This window comes from Equus asinus, chromosome 19, assembly GCF_041296235.1.
Source record: "Equus asinus isolate D_3611 breed Donkey chromosome 19, EquAss-T2T_v2, whole genome shotgun sequence".
Taxonomy (NCBI): Eukaryota; Metazoa; Chordata; class Mammalia; order Perissodactyla; family Equidae; genus Equus; species Equus asinus.
In genome coordinates, this window is record NC_091808.1 from 15,012,546 (window position 1) to 15,032,460 (window position 19,915).

At 34.8% G+C, this 19,915-nt stretch overlaps 1 protein-coding gene across 2 annotated transcripts in view; it reads left to right on the forward strand.

The window, feature by feature from the left end:
* Positions 1 to 19,915, forward strand: part of CUL3 (cullin 3) — a 91,198-nt gene that overhangs the window by 52,070 nt on the left and 19,213 nt on the right. For both annotated transcript variants that reach the window (XM_070489647.1, XM_044751292.2), the window contains 7 exons: positions 5,235 to 5,395; positions 6,396 to 6,510; positions 8,408 to 8,636; positions 12,540 to 12,685; positions 13,428 to 13,604; positions 15,183 to 15,353; positions 15,937 to 16,044. In XM_070489647.1, coding sequence (XP_070345748.1) covers positions 5,235 to 5,395; positions 6,396 to 6,510; positions 8,408 to 8,636; positions 12,540 to 12,685; positions 13,428 to 13,604; positions 15,183 to 15,353; positions 15,937 to 16,044 — 1,107 coding nt within the window. The remainder of the gene's footprint in view (positions 1 to 5,234; positions 5,396 to 6,395; positions 6,511 to 8,407; positions 8,637 to 12,539; positions 12,686 to 13,427; positions 13,605 to 15,182; positions 15,354 to 15,936; positions 16,045 to 19,915) is intronic.

A 19,915-nucleotide genomic window follows, 5' to 3' on the forward strand; every position in this document is an offset into this window, starting at 1 on the left:
TTAAACAGGTGGTACTTTTTTATTTGTTATTTTACTTTTATAGTTTTTCTTGGGAGGGAAGTTGGTCTTACAAAAGCTATTCTTTGAAGAGTAGAAGTGGAAATAAGTGGAATAGCACTGTGAGGTAGGTGGTGTGTACAGAGGAAGAGATTGTAAGTTGGTTATCAAGCTAACTTTACAGTTGAAGTCAGATTCAAAACCAGTCTGACTTCTTCCCAGCTCTGTGAAAACAGGGAGAATAAGATGGTCCCATCATTGGTTATGCCCTCTCACCCCTGGGTCCATCCAGCTTGTGAAGGTTCTTGCCCACTGTGGGTTACCTTGGCTTAGGAACAGCAACTCCTGAGAGAGAACCACGAATTGAGATTTAAAATGTAGTTTATCTCTGTAGTGATGAAACTTATATCCCTTTAATAAATCTAATGTTTGACTTACACATTAAGCTTTCAGACATGTTTTTCAGAACGTTTTATATTAAAATTGCCTGTATTTTGGCTTAAAAAGGCAAATAAGAGGAGCCACCAGCTTTCTGTCTCAGTTGAGCTCTCCAGTAGAAAAATGAGTAGTATTGGACTTATACAAATTTTGGTCAAAAAGCCTGAGATTAAAATACTATTTTTAGGTTATGAATATTTTTTTCTCTCTTTTGGAATGATTTTATCTTTATCTTGTTCATACTTTGAGATTGTGTTCTTCAGCTAGAGGTTAACTAGAGCTGGAATTTTAAATAGATCTTTTTTTAAAATTAAATATTCACATAGAAAGATGTACAAAGTAAAAGTCCCACAGTGATTTAAATGATTAGAACTACATTAGTATTGTATTACATAAAATCTGCCACATTTTTTTTTAAGAAAGAGATTGCTATTAGAAGAATCTATTCGGAAAATGCTGTTGTGTGCCCACAGGGTGAATTCCTTTTGATAGTGCTAGTAAGCAGTAAAGATTTAGCGTGTCCATTCAGCAGATACTTTAATATGTATCATGTGCGGACCACAAGTTTATCGTGAATGTGTGCCTGCATTTCTGTCTAACGTAAGTACCCTTAAACACTTGGGTATACATCTGTATAGCTTGATGATAATTAATCGTACATGCCAAATATTAAAATAAATAACTAGTTAGTAATACTAAATTTAAATAGCCACACTCAAGTTTGTGGGTTTTACCTTCTCCATTTATTAGCCCTCTGGTATCTATAATCAAATTTCAGGGTTAACAGGTTTTCTTAATATTATATGTCATTAATTATAATAATTATATACACCTTGACAGTCTCACGTTACAAGACAAAGGTTTAAATCCTATACTACAGTGTCTGTATTTCCTTGTACCCCAGTCATCTTTCATGGACTGAGATGTTCTGTGCTGTGCTTGAACAGTCAACTGTTTGTTCCCGTCATCCCTGGTTTCCTTTCCCTGAAGCATTGTTACCCCCCATAGGCAGTATACCTGAAGGATTCGTCAGCTGCTCCTTTCTTTGCTTTTTCCCGGAGGGCTTGAGGTAGCAGACATTATAGGCCATAAGCTTATAGATTCATCTACATCAGTAGTGATAGCATCACTGTGCTTAGGATTGAAGAGAGGGAAACTCAGGTCAAGAGAGACTGATAACAAATAGAAAGGGAAGAAGTAATAGTGAAATCTATCTTGATCCTTAGTATATGTTATTTATTTATTTTTGCTTGAGGAAGATTGTCCCTGAGCTAACTTCTGTGCCAGTCTTGCTCTGCTTTGTGAAATGTGGGATGCTGCCACAGCATGGCTTGATGTCTGGTGTGTAGGTCCATGCCTGGAATCCGAACCCATGAAGCCCAGGCTGCCAAAGTGGAGTGCGGGAACTTAACCACTTTGTCACTGGGCTGGCCCCAGTATATGTTAATTTTTGATCAGAGTGTTAAGCTTCATAGGAAATCATATTTGAGTTTTAGAGATTATCTTTACTAGCCCTTTTTGTTAACCAGGACCAGTGTGGATAAATGACTTACTCAAAATCACACAGCCAGTTAATGGTAGAGCCAGAGATCATACAAAGAATTCGTAACTCCACACCTAGTATTTTCATATTCAAAAATTTACTGTAACTGATACATCTGTTTTAGAAAACAGTTTGTCAGTATCCATATTACCCATTACTTCCACTTCTAGAAATCTGTCCAAGGAAAATGAAAGGATATGTCCACAAATAGATTGTACCCAAATGTGCATAGCAACATGACTCATAGTAGACAAAAATTAGAAATGGCCCAAAATATTCATCACTTGATGAATAAACTAAATGTGACATATCCATACAATGGAATACTATTCACTACTAAAAAGGAATGAAATACTGATACATGTTACAACATTAATGAACTGTAGCAACTTTATGCTTAGTAAAAAATCAAACACAAAAGATTACATTTTGTGTGATTCCAATTATATGAAACATCCAGAAAAGGAAATGTATAGAAAGAGAAAGCAGAGGTGCTCGGAGTGGGGATTGACTGCAAATGAGCTTGAGGGGTTTTCCTTAGGGTAACGGAAATATTCTAGAACTGGATCGTGGCAATGGTTACACACCTATAGAAATTTACTGTAAATTATTGAACTGTGCTCTTAAAATGAGTGAATTTTATGGCATATAAATTACACTGCAGTAAAGCTGAATAAAGGGGGAATATTAAAAAAATGTCACTGTTACATTTAATTTACTCCCAAGATTACATTGTTTATACCTTTTGTTCTGTAATTCTTATAGGTAGTATCCTTTCACCAAAAATAATGAAACTTGACCTAATTCTTTGACATTTCTCTTAGCCTAAGTTAAGAAATTTGATTTCTTAAGAAAGAGATCAGTGTCTTAGTAGATATATGTTAAACTTGCTAATATCATATATATTCCCTACAGGATTTGTTTAATGTCCCGTAGGCATATTACAGTTGAAACTTACAGGACTTGCCAGAATTTACCAGTACTTTTTGTTCTAGCTGCGACACAGGCTGAATGATGACAGTTCTCTCACTGCTATTCGACTACTTCCCAGAATATCTTCTCTCCTCTGCTTTTACCATTTGAGCTTTGTGCTGAGAGTCAGTGGCATTTGTTTTCAAACCTGTTTACACCAGTTGTACTTCTTATTGTCACGTAATTTAATATTGTGTAAATCAGTAAAATGGTGTGAAAAGCAATAGAATTTGTTCTTTGGCAAACTAGATTTACGTTTTGTAAAGACTTGATAGAGGCAAATAACTAAATATGGGTTTGAATTAGGAGTGGATAATTTAAAAGCCCAGAGTGGTAGTTGTAAAAATCTAGGATTTTACATTCAGATTGCTTCACAAATGTCTCTATTTTATGCTCCATCTTAATGAAACTAAAAGTAGATGTGTTCAACAATTGGTTAGGTGTGAGTGTATATGAAAGACAACGTTGAACTCTAATCACAAGACTCAGGTTCAAAGAAAAAGTCTTTATCTCAGTGGACATTTATATGTTTTAAATTAAAATGTTTAAGATGCAAGAGTGTGTATATGTTTACTAGTTTCTCTCTTTTACCACTTGTCTTCCACTAACCAATCAGTTACTGGTTTGCATTGCATTGAGTAAGAGCCATTCTGTATATGGTACTTTTCTATATCACAGAAATTTGTATTCCAAACCGCATAAATAAAATTTATAAGTAATTAATTTATGTAATAATTGGAGTGATTATTTTCATTATTTTCTCATTGCTTTTTAAATTATTAGGTTCATGCTAGTTTTTATTGACTGCATCTTGTTTTATGCTAAAAAGTAAGCCAGAATCAGGATGGTAGGAGCGGGGAAGGTTGGGTCTGAAGGTCATGAGACTGAAGAGTGGCTTCAATACCTATGAAACAGTGAGAGCCATCGAAGAGGAGGCATGTGGTCAGGGGAAGCTTGGGATTTAAGACCTTAAGGATACAAGTGTGAAGTCCAAGAACTTACCAGAGAAGTCATCAAGGAAAATTTTGAACTCACTAAACTTGATGTCAGAATTTTGAAAAGTGTGAGTTTGTGCTGAGATTATATAGAATGTAGAAATGTGAGCACTGCAGACGCTAATAAAAGAGCGACCTCCCTTGTAGCTGTTAAGTATGTACCATTGTGTGAGAGGAATGGAAAAAGGTTGAAAGAATGAAGTCATATGAAGAGAGTGCTACTCATGGAGACTTTAGTTAAAATTGGTTGGCAGGTTGATCCATACGATTTTAGTTGCATTGCTAGTATGGTAAAACTTCTGTTCTTGTTCACTTTGTAGCTTTGTCTGGTGTTGCTTGTAATGACAGTGTTCCTTTCAAAAGTTTAAAGATCAGAGTCTGCAGGGGTTCATAACTGTTTGGGGATTACAGATGTCTTTAAGAATCTGGTGAAAGCTATGGGGTCTGTTTCCAAAGTACTTAATGTACGAACAAACACACAATAATTTTATAATCTTAGGAAGTTCACAGACCCACCAAAGCCCAGAGAGATCCTGGCTAAGAACGAAAAGGAATTTTATTACTAATTCTTTTGTGAATTAAAAACAGTGGTTTTATTTCAGTGTATTTTGGTATAAATATGGGTTTTCAAATAATGCACAAAATAGAACTTTTATAGCCAGTAATTCTGGATTATCTGTGCTCTGTAAAGTGAGACACTTGTAACCATATTGGTAACAATTTGAATTGACGGTAACTAGAGGTGTTTTAATTATGTAATACTTAAAGCTGCTCTACTGTAAGCATTAGAGCTTTCTAATATTTACCAGTAAGCAGTCAACTTAGGTTAATATGGATCTGTATTTCATTCAGTTCTCAATTTTACTTAAAAGAATATTGTCTTTAAGTACAGTATTTAAGAAAAATAAGAACCATATTTGGGTATGCTATGTCTTTGGTGAGAAGGGAAAACTATCTGCCTTTCTTCTCTGCTTTTTACTTACTTGCCTCTCCTGGGTATAGTGCTTTCCACCCCCCCACTCCTCTCCTTTCTTAGGATAAATGGGCGCCCACCTATAGCCATTGTTTGTTTCACTAACTATTGTAAATTTTAAGAACTTAGTAACTTATATATATCTTGGGAAGGACAAGAAAATTCTCTGTTGCTTAAAATATTTTGAAATGTTTCTCACCTGAAAAATTGACTTCTTTTTGGAATTTTGTTTCCTTTATTATTGTAGCTCACAATGATTATTTTTCTCTTTGCAAGAGTTGTACTCATGTTTATATGATTTTGTTTTTAACTGCAGGACCGTGTATATGTACAACAAAATAATGTGGAGAATGTGTACAATTTGGGATTAATTATTTTTCGAGATCAAGTTGTACGTTATGGGTGTATTAGGGATCATCTACGACAAACGCTATTGGATATGATCGCAAGAGAGCGGAAAGGAGAAGTTGTAGACCGGTATAATCATCTTTTTACTCTTCGGGTTTTGGTTTTTAGTGGTTCTATCTTGAGAACCAATTTGGTGTCATAATTTTATTAAAATAAATGTCCAGAACATTATGAAAATCCTCAAAAACTTTATATCACAGTTAACAAAGTTACCTAGATTTTAACTTAAAAACACACATCTGTTTTTAGAATAGACTATCCTAAGCTTTTATTTAATATACTTTTTAAAAACGTCAGCCATTTGTCTTCCCTTTTGATTTTTCATTTATTATAATTTTATGCTGGCATTTTGTTCTTTTTTTGCTGTGTGATAATATTTTTTATTTCGTCTCTTCATCTTTTTCTTTAAGGGCTTTTGGCTAGCCTTCATTTTTAACATATTTGAAGAAAAATGTTGGACATAGTCCAAAATGACTAAAATACCCCTTCTAGTGAGTCATACTCCCTCCACGTTTCAAAGATGATTGCAGTGCCATTTTTTGTGACGCTGCAGCTAGAGTGGCTTGAAACATGCAAGATGACTGCTTTCCTCTGTATTCAAAGCAGCTAATAGATCAAGACTTGTACGTTTCTTTTTATTGCATCTTTGGTGCTTGGTCAGGATTGCCCAAAAGCCATCTAATACAAAAAAAGATTGCTTAGGAGTAGCTGTGTGTTGTACCCACGTCAAGCAGTAGAGCCTCATTCTCTCCTCTCAGCTTCCTGATAAATGGTGTTTTTATTCTCTCTGTGTTTTTAAATACATGGAAATATTTAGATATCTTAAACATATTTTCTTTAAAATTTTAAAGTTATAACAGCATGAGAACAACTTGAGATAAATAGCTGTGCAGACAAGATATGCATTCCAGTTATAATTACTCTAAATCCTTGTTATAAATGAGTTGCTTATGGGAGATTGGTCACTGATAAAAAAATGTTCTGCAAGTCTTTCCAGCTATTTTTATTGTATTTTTTACATGAATCTTTATTATAATTTGATTATTAAGTGGTTTAACTTCTTTGACAGAGGCGCCATAAGAAATGCTTGCCAGATGTTAATGATTTTAGGTCTTGAAGGACGATCAGTCTATGAAGAAGATTTTGAGGCTCCTTTTTTGGAAATGTCTGCAGAATTTTTTCAGGTAATCAGTGAAGATATAAATAAATACTCTTTTAAAGTTATTGAATATAGTTACTAATTTGAACTTTTTGACCTTTTTTTTTTCTTTTAACTGAGGCCCTCTGGGGATGAGGGTGCATAAAATACCGTTCAGCACACCTGCCCCACATTCTTGCATTTTAGTAAAGAAACTCATTGAAAACAAATGGAAGAGTTTGGACCTATACACATGATCTTTTAAATTATATGTTATAAGACATAGAAACGTAAAAATAACCTTAACAGTTTATTATATTTATATGTTACAGATTATTTACCATGACTGCATAGGCATTGCATCATCAGTGAAGTCTCACTATTGAGGCTTTTGGTAATATAAGTTACTAGTAAAATAAATATAGAAATATGTATGATCCCATAGTGCATATATGTCTTAAAAGCTGTTGAGTAGGAAATTATAGTCAATAAGTACAATTGATACAAATTTGCAGCAGTATATACAACCCCAAACCAACTAAATTGCTAAAAGTGAAGCTAAACTAGGACTAACTTGTAATGAAATGCTAATAACTGAGTACCATGACAGATGTCAGACAGTATTTATAAAGTAATGATAACCAGGCATCCTCCCTGAAAGCCTCAGCTGGCTGAGCCAATTACAGGAGGAGGTTTGCAGTGTTGCCAAAACAGAATTATTTGGACATTGAAAGTTTTTACTCCAGTAATATGCCTTTTAAAAAATGAATACAGAATTATAACAACTCCTAATAATTCAGTAGGTCATTCATAACAGCCATTGGATGTATATAAAAATGGAACTTGGTCAATTTTGGTTTAATTTACACGTAAAGAAGCAAAGAACGGACTTGCTGCTTTTTTCTTTTTTAAATTTCTTGCCCATCAGGAAGCCCTTCGTGGCTTGCACTGCTGAGCCTAGACCATGCTTTACGAACTATGAGTTTTATAATCTATGAAACAGTCTTTATTTCTAATAATACAGCAGGTCATTCTAGATATTTTGACCTTTGCATTTGTTTTGATTTCCTTCATTATGGTATATAAATACCAATAGAAGATTAATTGTCAAGATTCCAAAGTGTGCTGCAGTGACATATGTAGATGTGTGTATAACATGTTAAAACATACTGTTTTTAATAGTGAGTGGAGAGATGAGCTCACCAAGATTTTTGTTTGGTATGTTAATGTCTGTTCTTAGAAACTCGATTATTTTCAAGGATTAAAACTACTTTTGTTAAGAAAGTGGAAAGTGTTATTAAATGTTGTACATAGTTTATATCAACATGTCTTGTATTATGTAATTCTTAGATATATTGGTTAATCCGACCATCAAACAGGTTAAAATCATTTGGGTTAGCATTTATAGTTAAGTGGAGCTTCTGTAAGGCTGGTGTTAGCAGACGAGATTAATAGTTATTGAGAAGCTCTATTCCTCAAACTGCAGTATCTGTATTCCTTTGAGACTGGGAGTGGGGTGACAGGAGGACTTTGGTGACTAGCAGTATGTCACCGAAATGTATGATAAATGTGATGAATTTTTCTAGGCATAATTTTACATTAAAACAAAGAAGAATTTCCCACTCTCCCTTGGGGTCAGATTCTTCATCCTTATTTTTGACCCTCACTAGCATGGGCTTATTACTTTTTCTGCTATTTGGAGTACATTGGTGAAGTTTGAAAGACACTGCTTAAGGATAATGTACTAATTTAGTCTTAGGTAAGTAATACTTTAAAGGATATAATTCAGACCGTATGAATGTGTAATAAGAAACTATATAAAATATAAATAGTACTTATGATATTTCATTTGGTTTATGATAAACACTATAGAAACCCAGTTAAAAGCAGAAACACACTTTGCTTCTATGTTTAGAAAAAAAAATCATGCTTCTTATTTGCAGATGGAAAGCCAGAAATTTTTAGCAGAAAACAGTGCTTCAGTATATATAAAGAAAGTAGAAGCTAGAATTAATGAAGAAATAGAACGGGTGATGCACTGCCTTGACAAATCAACTGAAGAGCCAATTGTAAAGGTGGTTGAGAGGGAACTCATTTCCAAGCACATGAAAACTATAGTAGAAATGGAGAATTCTGGGCTAGTCCATATGTTGAAAAATGGAAAAACAGAAGGTAAGTGTTAGCAATTGAAAAATAATTAACTCCTTATAAATTCTACCATGTTCCCAGTAATTTTTTTATTTTCCTAAAATTAAAATAAGATTATGAATGTCAGTTTTCAAGAAGCTGTGGTGTGTGTGGTTAGTTTTATCACTCTTGTTACCTTGATAGGATTTAATGGTAAAGCTTATTAATGACTTTTAATATGTCTAGTGAATTGAGTGGCTTTTTTCCCCTATGTTTCATCTTAAGTCTCCCCACTTTGTGCTTTTCTTAACCCACAAGATAAGTCTAATATTGCTGAAGCCAGTGAGCTCCTCACCTATATTCCAGTACTTTGTTTTTATATACCAGAGGGTTTGGACTCTCTCCATGCCATACTTGCTGTAGTTTTTGTGATTCTTTTAAGATCTGAAGTTCAATCTTAAAATTTTTGTAGGCTTTTCTTTGGGAGTTAGTTGTGATAAGGGTGCTGAAAATGTTTGTCTTCCATGTCGACGTATTTAGATAAATTAATAGGCTGGTTTTGGGAACTCAGAAGTTATAGACTGAAAAGAAAGGAGAATTGCATAAAAGTAAGAGTAACATTTTTGAGATAACTCTAGCGTTTACTCTTTTTGGCTATTTACCTTTATTTTCCTGAAAATGATGTTTTGTGACGAGTACCCTAGAAGAAATAAGTAAAAGAATAAGTTGTGTTGTCTTCATTCTTATTTTCTGAAGTTTTGCTTTAAAACTATGACTGCATAAATTGCTGATATTGTATTAAAAAATAAACAAACATGGTACTCTTGCTATTCTCCTGCTCCTTAGATGATGTCTTAGCAATATTTTAACCAGTCAACTACTTATAAAAGAAATACATATTGCCTGTTGGAGTCATGACCTAACTAGAGAATGAAAAAAAATTTTAAGTGAATAATTTAAAAGAGAGGAAGGAGGATGTAAGAGAAGGGAAAAGAAAGATGGTGGGAAGAGACGTTGTCCATGCTTCCTTTAGTGGAATCCTTGCTTTGTGTTTTGAAATGGTTTATTTCTATATGTGTGATAAGTTTCTGAAAAGTTGTATGTAAGTTTGTTTTTATTAAACCAGAGAAAGTTACTTTTAAAATACCCTCCCGGTAAGCCTTTTTTGTAAAAGCAAAAAACAAAACAAAAACCATTTTTAAGTATGTTTGTCAGGTTTTCTAAAATAAGCTACCCCTGGATGTCTAAGGTGTAAGTCAGGGGTTGGCAAACGTTTTTTAGTAAAGGGCCAGGTAACAAATACTTTAGGTGTGTGTGGACCATACAGTGAACTGTTCATCTCTGCTATAATAGAACGTAGGCATAGACAGTTAGACAAATGAATAAGCTTCGCTACGTTCCTGTAAAACTTTATTTGATTTTATCTGGAGATTAGGGACTTTATTTGATTAATCTGGAGATTAGGGGCTAGGAAATGTTTGATGGAGAGGTTGGGCATGCCTCAAGTGTAGTATCCTTTAACCTGCATGGAGACTTGTGCTAAAGGCATTAAGTATGCCTAACTCAGGGCAGGTGCTTAATAAGTACATAAATGAGAATATCAGCATAGCTACTTACCATGGTTCTCTATTTAGTACTCAGTGTTTTCAGCAAGTAAGCAGCCGTTTGTGATTCTCAATTAAATTTTGAAATCCTGGCTTCAGTTTTCCTGACTTTCCACTAGAAACCTAATTGTGAAATGTCTTAATTGTGCTAGGCCCTGCTCTTGAGCAGTATGATGAGAATATGTCAGAGTCACAACTTCACCATTGTAAAGCCAAATGTCTCATAAATCAGAAAGTGAAAAACAGTTTTCCCACCATGAATGGAGGATGAATTGGATTGATTATTAGATGCAGATAGCACTATGAAATTAAGTTCAAATGGTATCTCATTTTATTGTTTATTAAGTATGTACAGAAATATTTAATTTTTGAATGCCAAATATTTGTCATTTTCTCTTTCGCATTCATCATTACACCATACATTTATAAACAGTGAGTTAAATATAGTGAAACTAGTAATTTACATACAGTTAAATATACAACATATAATTAAGCAAAATTGTGATAACGTAGAAACAAAACAGACAAGTTGGGTACCATTTTGTTAGAGGCATATTAAGTATATGACAAATTTACTGTAGTATATGTCCATAAGTTGTGGTTGCATTTGTAATACCTATTTTTAACATGGGAAATTTGGTTTTAATTTATGCTGAACATGAGAAACTATAAGATTTGCTGCGGGAAGATTACTTTGGACATATATTACTGATGAAAACTTATTTTTTAACAAAATTTGCTTTTGAAAGTCACTGAAACATATTAGAAGCCCCTTTTGTGAAACTTTCTTCTAAGTATTTTTTTAAATACATACTTTAGTTTTAAGATGTAAATTGCTTTTATATAAATATAGACCCACGTAGGAAAATTATATAGCCTGTCTGCCACATCTGGCCCACCACCAGTTTGGTTGGAAAAAAATCAAAAGAAGAATAATATTTCATTACACATGAAAATTATATAAATTTTAGATTTCAGTGTTCATAAATAAAATTTTATTGGAACACAGTCATGCCCATTTATTTATGTATTATCTATGGCTTTTTTTCTTGGTATAATGGCAAAATTGAGTAGTTGCAACAGAGACCATATGGCCCACAGTCTAAAGTATTTACTATTTGGTGCTTTACTGAAAAAAATTTCCCGGCCCCTGGTGTAGAAACTGCTGTTATAGCTACATTTTCAAAAGTTCTTGATTATAAAACTTTTTATATCATTGTAAAGTTCTGACAGTATAGTCTCCCACTAAGTTCTTATTTCAGAGAAACACTAGACATACGGAAAAGCAATTTTAACTCCACATTTTAATCTTGTAAAAAATGATATAGAAAATGGATAGAGTCTAGAGTTTTCATTCTAAATAAAAACAATGTAGTGAGATAAACCAATTTTTAAAATACATATATTGGCATTGGATATCACCTGGGAAATACTAGGGATTGCTCTGAGGAAAATATTAAGAATAGGAATTTCTGCTACTAATTTTATATAAGCCTTACCATGATGTGTAAAGAAATAAATCCTAGTATATTTTATTTGTTGTCATTTGAACTTTAGAGATAGACATGCATAAAAATAACTGTTAAGACTTTGAATCATTTTTAAATTCCTTATTACGTTGACTACCAATTATAATAATTAAAGTTACTCTTTTTTTAAAAAGATTGGCACCTGAGCCAACAACTGTTGCCAATCTTCTTTTTTTTTTTCTGCTTTTTTCCCCCTCCCCAAATCCCCCCAGCACATAGTTGTGTAATTTTAGTTGTGGGTCCTCCTAGTTGTGGCATGTGGGACGCCGCCTCAGCGTGGCCTGATGAGTGGCGCCATGTCTGCACCCAGGATCCGAACTGGCGAAACCCTGGGCCGCCGGAGCAGAGTGCGTGATCTTAACCACTTGGCCACGGGGCCGGCTCCCTGAAGTTACTCTTTTGATAGACATTTTGTAGTATTACTAGGTTCTGACTTAGAGTTACGTAGGATAAATTATGTAGGAACTCAAAACTGCAGTTTTTATTTTTTGTGGCTTTGTTATGCTATTTGGACATCTTCTCTTCTGTGTAAACTAACATTTGCTAAGATGTTTTATTGATGCTTTCAAAGCATGCTTTCAAACACATCTGAAAGCTGTGTTTCATAAATTGCGACAACGGCTTTAACCTAGCCTATTAATTTGTTCTTTTTTTCTATTTTGCTGGGGGTTTTTTAAGTAGTTTTTCATGTGGTCAGCAAATTGTGGTAATGGAGAAATAAGCTGTTTTAAGCATCACAAATTAGCATGAACAAAGATTCATAGTTTTTCCTTAATCTTTAATGTGGCTGATTTGTGTGTTCTTTCTGATTGCAGACCTTGCTTGCATGTACAAGTTGTTTAGTCGTGTGCCAAATGGTTTGAAAACAATGTGTGAGTGTATGAGTTCCTACTTGAGGGAACAAGGTAAAGCCCTTGTTTCTGAGGAAGGAGAAGGAAAGAATCCTGTTGACTATATCCAGGTAAGTAAATACAGAGGATTCTCTTTAAGTTTATGATAATTTTGACAAGTGCTAAGAAGCTCACTTTTACTAAGCTGTGTATTACATATTTTTGACTTAATTGTCCCAATGGTAAATTAATATGTGTATTTACCTGAACTATTTTAGAATTTTGCAAAGTATGTATATCAGAGAGCTACACTCAGTTGCTTCTTTTTCATTTATTAACTTGTCTAGTGAAGACCTTGTTTAAATAGTTTCAAGAATGAAAGTTATTCTTTGTACTTTTTTTATGGCGTAGTGTTCATATACTGTGGTGTGTTAGAAAAAATAACTTTTTCTAGTTTAGTGTTTTAGTTAAATACTTTTTGTTTCAAAATGTTTTGCTTTCAAGCAATACTACAAATAAATTATGCTCTTAAGTTTTTCATGTTTTAATATAAATAATCAGCTTTTTGGTATGTTTTTAAAGCTAATTTTCTCAGGCTCAAGACAGAGGAGGGTGGGAAGAAACAGTGAGGTTCTTTGGCTCATCTTCAATAGAGTAATACATAAATGGAAGATAGAATACTTCTGTCGTCACTGACATTTTTAATACAGGCTTAGATAGAGGCATGTAAATAATAAAAAAGAATCTGTAAGTTTAACACTGAATGTGCACATTTATTACCAGCAAAGTTAAGGTAAATATACATGGTCGTAAGTATTGTTTATAGAAAAATTATTATAATGTATCCTAAATGTCTTTGTTTTTCTTTGGAAGGGCTTATTGGATCTGAAGAGTAGGTTTGATCGCTTCCTCCAGGAATCATTCAATAATGACCGGCTCTTTAAACAAACTATTGCGGGTGACTTTGAGTATTTTCTCAACCTCAACTCCAGGTCCCCTGAATACCTCTCATTATTTATTGATGATAAGCTGAAAAAGGGAGTCAAAGGGGTAAGTATTAATGCATTTAAAACTACATTAAATTTTATTTGTAGTTATAAAATTGTATATAAAAGTAGGAAAATATAAAATTAAGGGATTTTGTAGGTATAAAACAAAGCATAGCCCTTTGCCGTGCTTTAATGTGTGCTGTGATCTTTGAAAAGGATTGTTTAAGGTATTTGAAATGTTCAAAAGTACTTTGACATTTCACTTAATGTGTAGTTGGCATCAAAAACAACCAACCACGCAGTCCTTAGATTGTGAGGGTTAGCTATGCTAGAGAGATAATAAGGAACTAGAAAACAACTATCCATAGCACAGAATATTACTTGCTCTCTTCTAGTTCTGGGGGTTATATATCAAACGGTACTCAGGATGCCAAGAATTTGAAGGCTGTCAGAAAATAGTTTGAAAGCGTATGTTGAAGCTCACTTTCAACCTTTTATTGCATATGGGATCCTAGAAGTTCACCACAGCATGGAAAATCAAGCTAGGCATATTGTGATCACACACAAATTGTTCTTTTTTACTTCATCTTGGAATTTGTGAGACAAAAGGGAAAAGCAACAAATGGCCACAGGTTTCACGGGTAGCTCTAACAAAGAAACAAGGGGAAGATCACGAAGGGCGCAGAAAAGGCGCATCCGTTCAGTCTTCTATGCTTTAATATAAGTTAAATACAACCTGCCACAATATCATCCTGCCCTTATTTAAAAGATAAGGGCAAGGGGCCTTTTTACTATTTGAGTTATAACAAGTTATCACCTTTCTGTTTGCACAATTTAGATTTTGAATGAGCTTATGTGAAAACATCTGTATTTCAGCTCTATAAATTTCTGCCTAAATATTATGCAGAGGCATCGTAAAATATCCTTTTTTGTGATTAAAATCTCGTTTTAGTGGCTGGACCTTGAGGGTATTATGCTAAGCAAAATAAGACAGATAAGAAAGGTAAATACCGTATGATTTCACTCATGTGGAAGATAAAGAAAACAAATACACACACATAAATATAGAGAACAGATTGGTGGTTACCAGAGAGGAAAGGGGTTGATGGAAGGTAAAGGGGCATATTTGTATGGTGACAGATGGCAACTAGACTTTTGGTGATGAGTACAATGTAGTCTATTGAGAAGTTAAAATGTAATGATATTCATGTGAAATTTATATGATGTTATAAACCAGTGTGACGTCAATTAAAAAAATATGTAAAGCACTTAGCACAGCGCTCAGTAAATGGTAGCTTTCAAAAACCAGAAGAAATAAAACTTCATTTCATCTGCTCTCAGCCATCCATTAATGCAGCCGTCTATCACTTTGTGCCTCGGTTTCAGTGGAGCCCCCTAGGGAGCGAAAGTCCACTCCAGCCCCTGCTTGGTGCTGCACTCGATAAGGATGTACAAGTTAGGCTGCTCTATGAAGTAGGAAGGACTTCCTCAAACTGGGTCCCTCCTTCTGACACATCTCAACCAGATAGTTATGTTTGTTGTCAGACAGTATCGTTTTTCACTGTAGATGAACTGTGGTGCTATTTTTCCAGAACTAAAATTTTACAATTGTTAAATTGCCTTTTAATTGATTTTGCAGCTAACAGAACAAGAAGTAGAAACAATATTGGATAAAGCAATGGTCCTTTTTAGATTTATGCAGGAAAAAGATGTATTTGAACGTTATTATAAACAACACTTGGCACGGAGACTTCTCACGAATAAAAGTGTTTCTGATGACTCCGAAAAAAATATGATATCCAAGTTAAAGGTAACGTATATAAGATGGAGTGGAGTGCACCTAACTAATGTTTATCACGTGATTGAACACCAACAGCATGTGACTGGGAAAATTTAACTGATGTGAAATATCTAGTTCCATAAATGAATAAAGTTAGAATTTTTTTGAGTAGGCTGTGCCTACATCTTTTCAAGTTCTGGAATATACAGTTTGCTGACATTTCTCTGAGTGTGACAGGATACATTCATGGAGACTGCGGGAGGCTTAGTACAAGGGAGACAATAAGAGAATAGTGCTGTGTCGTTCTGTTTCAGAGTGTGGACCATAGACTGCCTGTACCCAGATCAGCGGAGGGCTTCTTACAAACGCAGAGTTCTGGTGCCTGCCTTGGGTGAAGTGTATTGGAATCTCTGAAAGAGTCTGGGACTTTGTGTTTTAAAATGAAGTCCTTGGCTTATTCTTAGACACTACAGTTTGGTACCCACAGGCATGGAGCAGCTATTGCAAGGATTTAGAAAGGATGGCAGTAACATAGAAGAGTTTATTTCTTTGGATGTTTTCTCATAGAGAAATTCATCATTCATTTGTGTATATTTGTATTTTTCTTCCACAGACTGAATGTGGATGTCAGTTCACATCAAAACTGGAAGGAATGTTTAGGGATATGAGCATCTCAAACACAACTATGGATGAATTCAGGCAGCATCTTCAGGCTACTGGGGTAAGATTCTCCATTAATTTCTACTTTCAAATATGTATTCACATGAAGTCTTTTGTAGTGAACATTTTCATCGATGTATCAGATAACTGGTTTCCTTAAGTGTCCTTAGTAACAACATACATGTTATCTGTGAGAGCTTTAAAAACTATTTTCCCCCGTATAACCTTTAAACTATTAGTGTTAAAATATTGTTTTCTTACTCTTCTAAAACTTGGTTTATCCTCCCTGCTTGAAGGAATGTGCTGAAAATTTAGTAAATGGAATGTTCTGCTGTTAGAACCATTATAGATTGTGGAAAGAATACTGGGCTTAGGCAGGCTTATGGAGTTTTAGTACTCTTTCACTTTACCCCAGGATTGTGCTATCTTGGAATCATTACCTGAGCTTCCTATACCCCTGTAATCTCATTCCCATCTGTAAGATCATGAAGGGGTCTGACATCCTCGGGGTTGGTGAGGAGTGAACTGAGTATAGAACACTGACACTAGTGTATTATAAATATGGTTTTGTATTGTGACTCCGAGAAGGCAGTGAGCTGCAACTTGCACAGCTTCAGAGTTCTGTGAAGTTCAGAATTTTGTTCTCCCCCTCCCTCCCCCTTTTTTTTTTTTAACTATTTTTCAACTTTATCTCAATTGTAAGTTTAGAGAAGTTCGATTTTTTTCTTTAAAAGTTTTCTCTCTGAAGTGACCATATACCACATTTTAACTAAGACATGTTACAACCATTAAAAAATTTTAGGATCTTTCCTTCGATATTTAAATATGGGATCATCACTTCTACTTGTCCCACAGTATCATCACAAACAAATATGTGAAAATACTTAATTCTTTAGAAATAGACATTTATATATATTAAGGCATTCTGACTCGGACTTCTGGTCCCTCTCTGTTGTAATTAGTTGTGTGATTTGTCTCATAATGTTTACAGTGGAGAAGGACAGAGAACAGGAAAGATATGTCTGTCTGTGATCAGTAGAAATTTGAGTGGGCAGAAACTGAATAATGCGATTATCCTAGAAAGCTTTTTTCTTTTTTAGATTGTTTAGGGATTTGCACTTCATTCTGTCTGATACGTTAATATGATTATATTTTCATGTGAGATAATGTTTTTTCTTCCACTCATCTTACACATATTGAAAGCTATAGGGAAATTACCTGGCTTGAATAAATCCTGCGTTGAAACCATTTGTAAGAGAATGTTCCTGGAGGGGTTCAGCACCCTTACTATTTTCTTAAGTGTCTGATTACCTTGTCTGTGATAGTTGAAGGCCTTTTGATAAGAAAATTCCAATCTTTAGTCTTGACCACTATGTTGCAATTTTTCATTTAGAAAGGGGGGAGGGTAATTTGTGCAATATGATGATTTCATCAGATTCTGTTTGCCTTTGTTATTTTCTGTTGTTAGAAAGTTTGTGAATTTTCCAGTCTTTCATCCTGATTATTCAGATATATGCTGCACTCTGTGGTAGAATATTTGTTTAATAATTTGTTAACTATAATAAGTAGAGTACTTATCAAGATGCTCAGTTATGTATCTGCTAATCCAATTGCAGCTTCTACTTTAAGGCTGTTATTTGCATGCAATTATTGGCTTTTTTATAGTTATTTGTGCCAAAGACCTTGAGCTTCAAGTCTCCTAAGCGTTAATCTACGTTAGAAAGATTTGATGAAAATTGACGGAGTAATCAAAACAAATCTTGAGCTTTCTGAATCTTTGAGCCCTTTAAAATACCACCGGTTTTCAGGCAGATGAATCTCTGCAACTTTCTTAAAGATTCTTAGCCTGTTGAAATATACCAAGAGAGTGGCACTTCCATTTACTTTCAGAAGTCATATAACAAGTACTTTCTTAAAATTGTAATAATCCTTATGGTATATTTTATTTAGATAAATCTTATTTATTATCCTGAAGGAAACGTAAGTATTTGTCCATTTTTTCCTGTGTTTTTTGTTTTTAAAATGGGACAGGGGCAGGAAAACCTTCTTGCTATCGTATTTCTGTTTGTATATATCAACAAATCGTATCACATCCTGACAGACTTTTCTGATACCTCTGTCTCTGAGTACTTGCCACCGTCATGTGCTGTCTTTGAATATATAGTCATGCATTGCATAGCCACAGGTGTGTGTTCTGAGAAATGCATCATTAGGTGATTTCCTCGTGTGAACATCATAGAGTGTACTTAACACAAACCTAGATGGTATAGCCTACTACACACCTAGGCTGTATGGTACGCTAATCTTATGTGACTGCTGTTGTATGTGCAGTTCATTGTTGACTGAAATGTTATGTGGTACTTGACTGTAAGCTGAATGGCTCAAAATATAACTAAGATAGCTAGGAAGCAAAGACACAAACCACTAGAGTAATAGCTCTTTGAGGTCCTTGTTTTTCCTCCCATTTAACAAATAATTCATTCAGTGCTTTCTGTGCCAAGCATGGTTCTAGGCACTGAGTGCACAGCAAAGAATGGAATAGACCAAAATCCCTGCCGTGATGGAGCTTCTATTCCAATCTGAGAGACAGATGATGAGCAAGCTAAGTAAACACGTAGCACCTTAGCTGGTGATAGGAGATACAGAGGAGATTTGTAGCAGGAAGAGTGGTCAGGTAAGACCTTCTTTAAGAAAATGACATTTTGAGGAAAGACTCGAAGATTTAGGGATCAAGATCTTTGTATGGGAGAAGAGGTCACAGACTTTACTGTCTTGGGTGGGTTGAACCAAGTTGTGCCCCTGATGCACTTGCCAACGTACAGAAAGTTGTTTGCCCTCCTCTGTTCATTATCCAAGAGTCTCTGCTTTGATCATGTCTCCTGTGCCGTCATCAAAGATTTCTGCTTTCGGGGCTGGCCTGGTGGTGCAGCAGTTAAGTGTGCACGTTCTGCTGCTCGGCAGGCTGGGGTTCGCCGGTTCGGATCCCGGGTGCAGACATGGCACCGCTTGGCAAAGGCCATGCTGTGGCAGGCGTCCCACATATAAAAAGTAGAGGAAGATGGGCATGGATGTTAGCTCAGGGCCATTCTTCCTCAGCAGAAAGAGGAGGATTGGCACTAGTTAGCTCAGGGCTAATCTTCCTCAAAAAAAAAAAAAAGGATTTCTCATTTCAGTTTCTTTAAAACGAAGTAATCATTCAGTAGATATTTGTGAAGTAATTTGAGTGTGGGATACTTCTTGATATTTATAAACTCATCCTTCCCTTTTAAAAATCTGTATCACTAAATCATCAGGGTTAGATAAAAATGGAATAATGGTTCAGAGCAAGCTGAATATCAGTAATAAAGATAATACTTCAGAGTCCAGAGTGCCAGCCATTACGCCATGGAACCTCTCTTAATAAAGATAATATTTCACCCTTAAGACTTCCTGTTGATGTGCTTGATTATTTTCTTAAAATTTCAATTCATTTAGAAAAAGTAAAATCTCTAATGGTGATTTTAATGGTATATTTTGTAGAGGTAGCCATCCACCATACAGACCCTTAGAGAGCACCTCCCTTATGTAATGAATCTGCAGCGTCCTGTGCCAAGGTTGTTAGAATGTGAACTGCATGTGAAAACATCAAAGTTTTGGTCAGTGTCGTTGAAACGTAAATAGGATATGAGAAATATGTTGTTTGTACATTAAGGTGGTAAAAATATTTAAAAGCTGAGATGAAAGATGCTGTCCTAGAATTTTCTCTAAAGTGATACTGTGTGACCCCTCGATATTTTTGTCTAAAAAAACTTAAGGACCACAACATTGCACTTCTCGATGACACTAGTAAGACTTTGTTCACAAGCTGAGCACTGTCCTTTGGTCAGTATTTTAAAGTCATCTTAAGCAATAATTATAAGTGTTTGCCAGGATAATTGAAATTTGGAAAACAC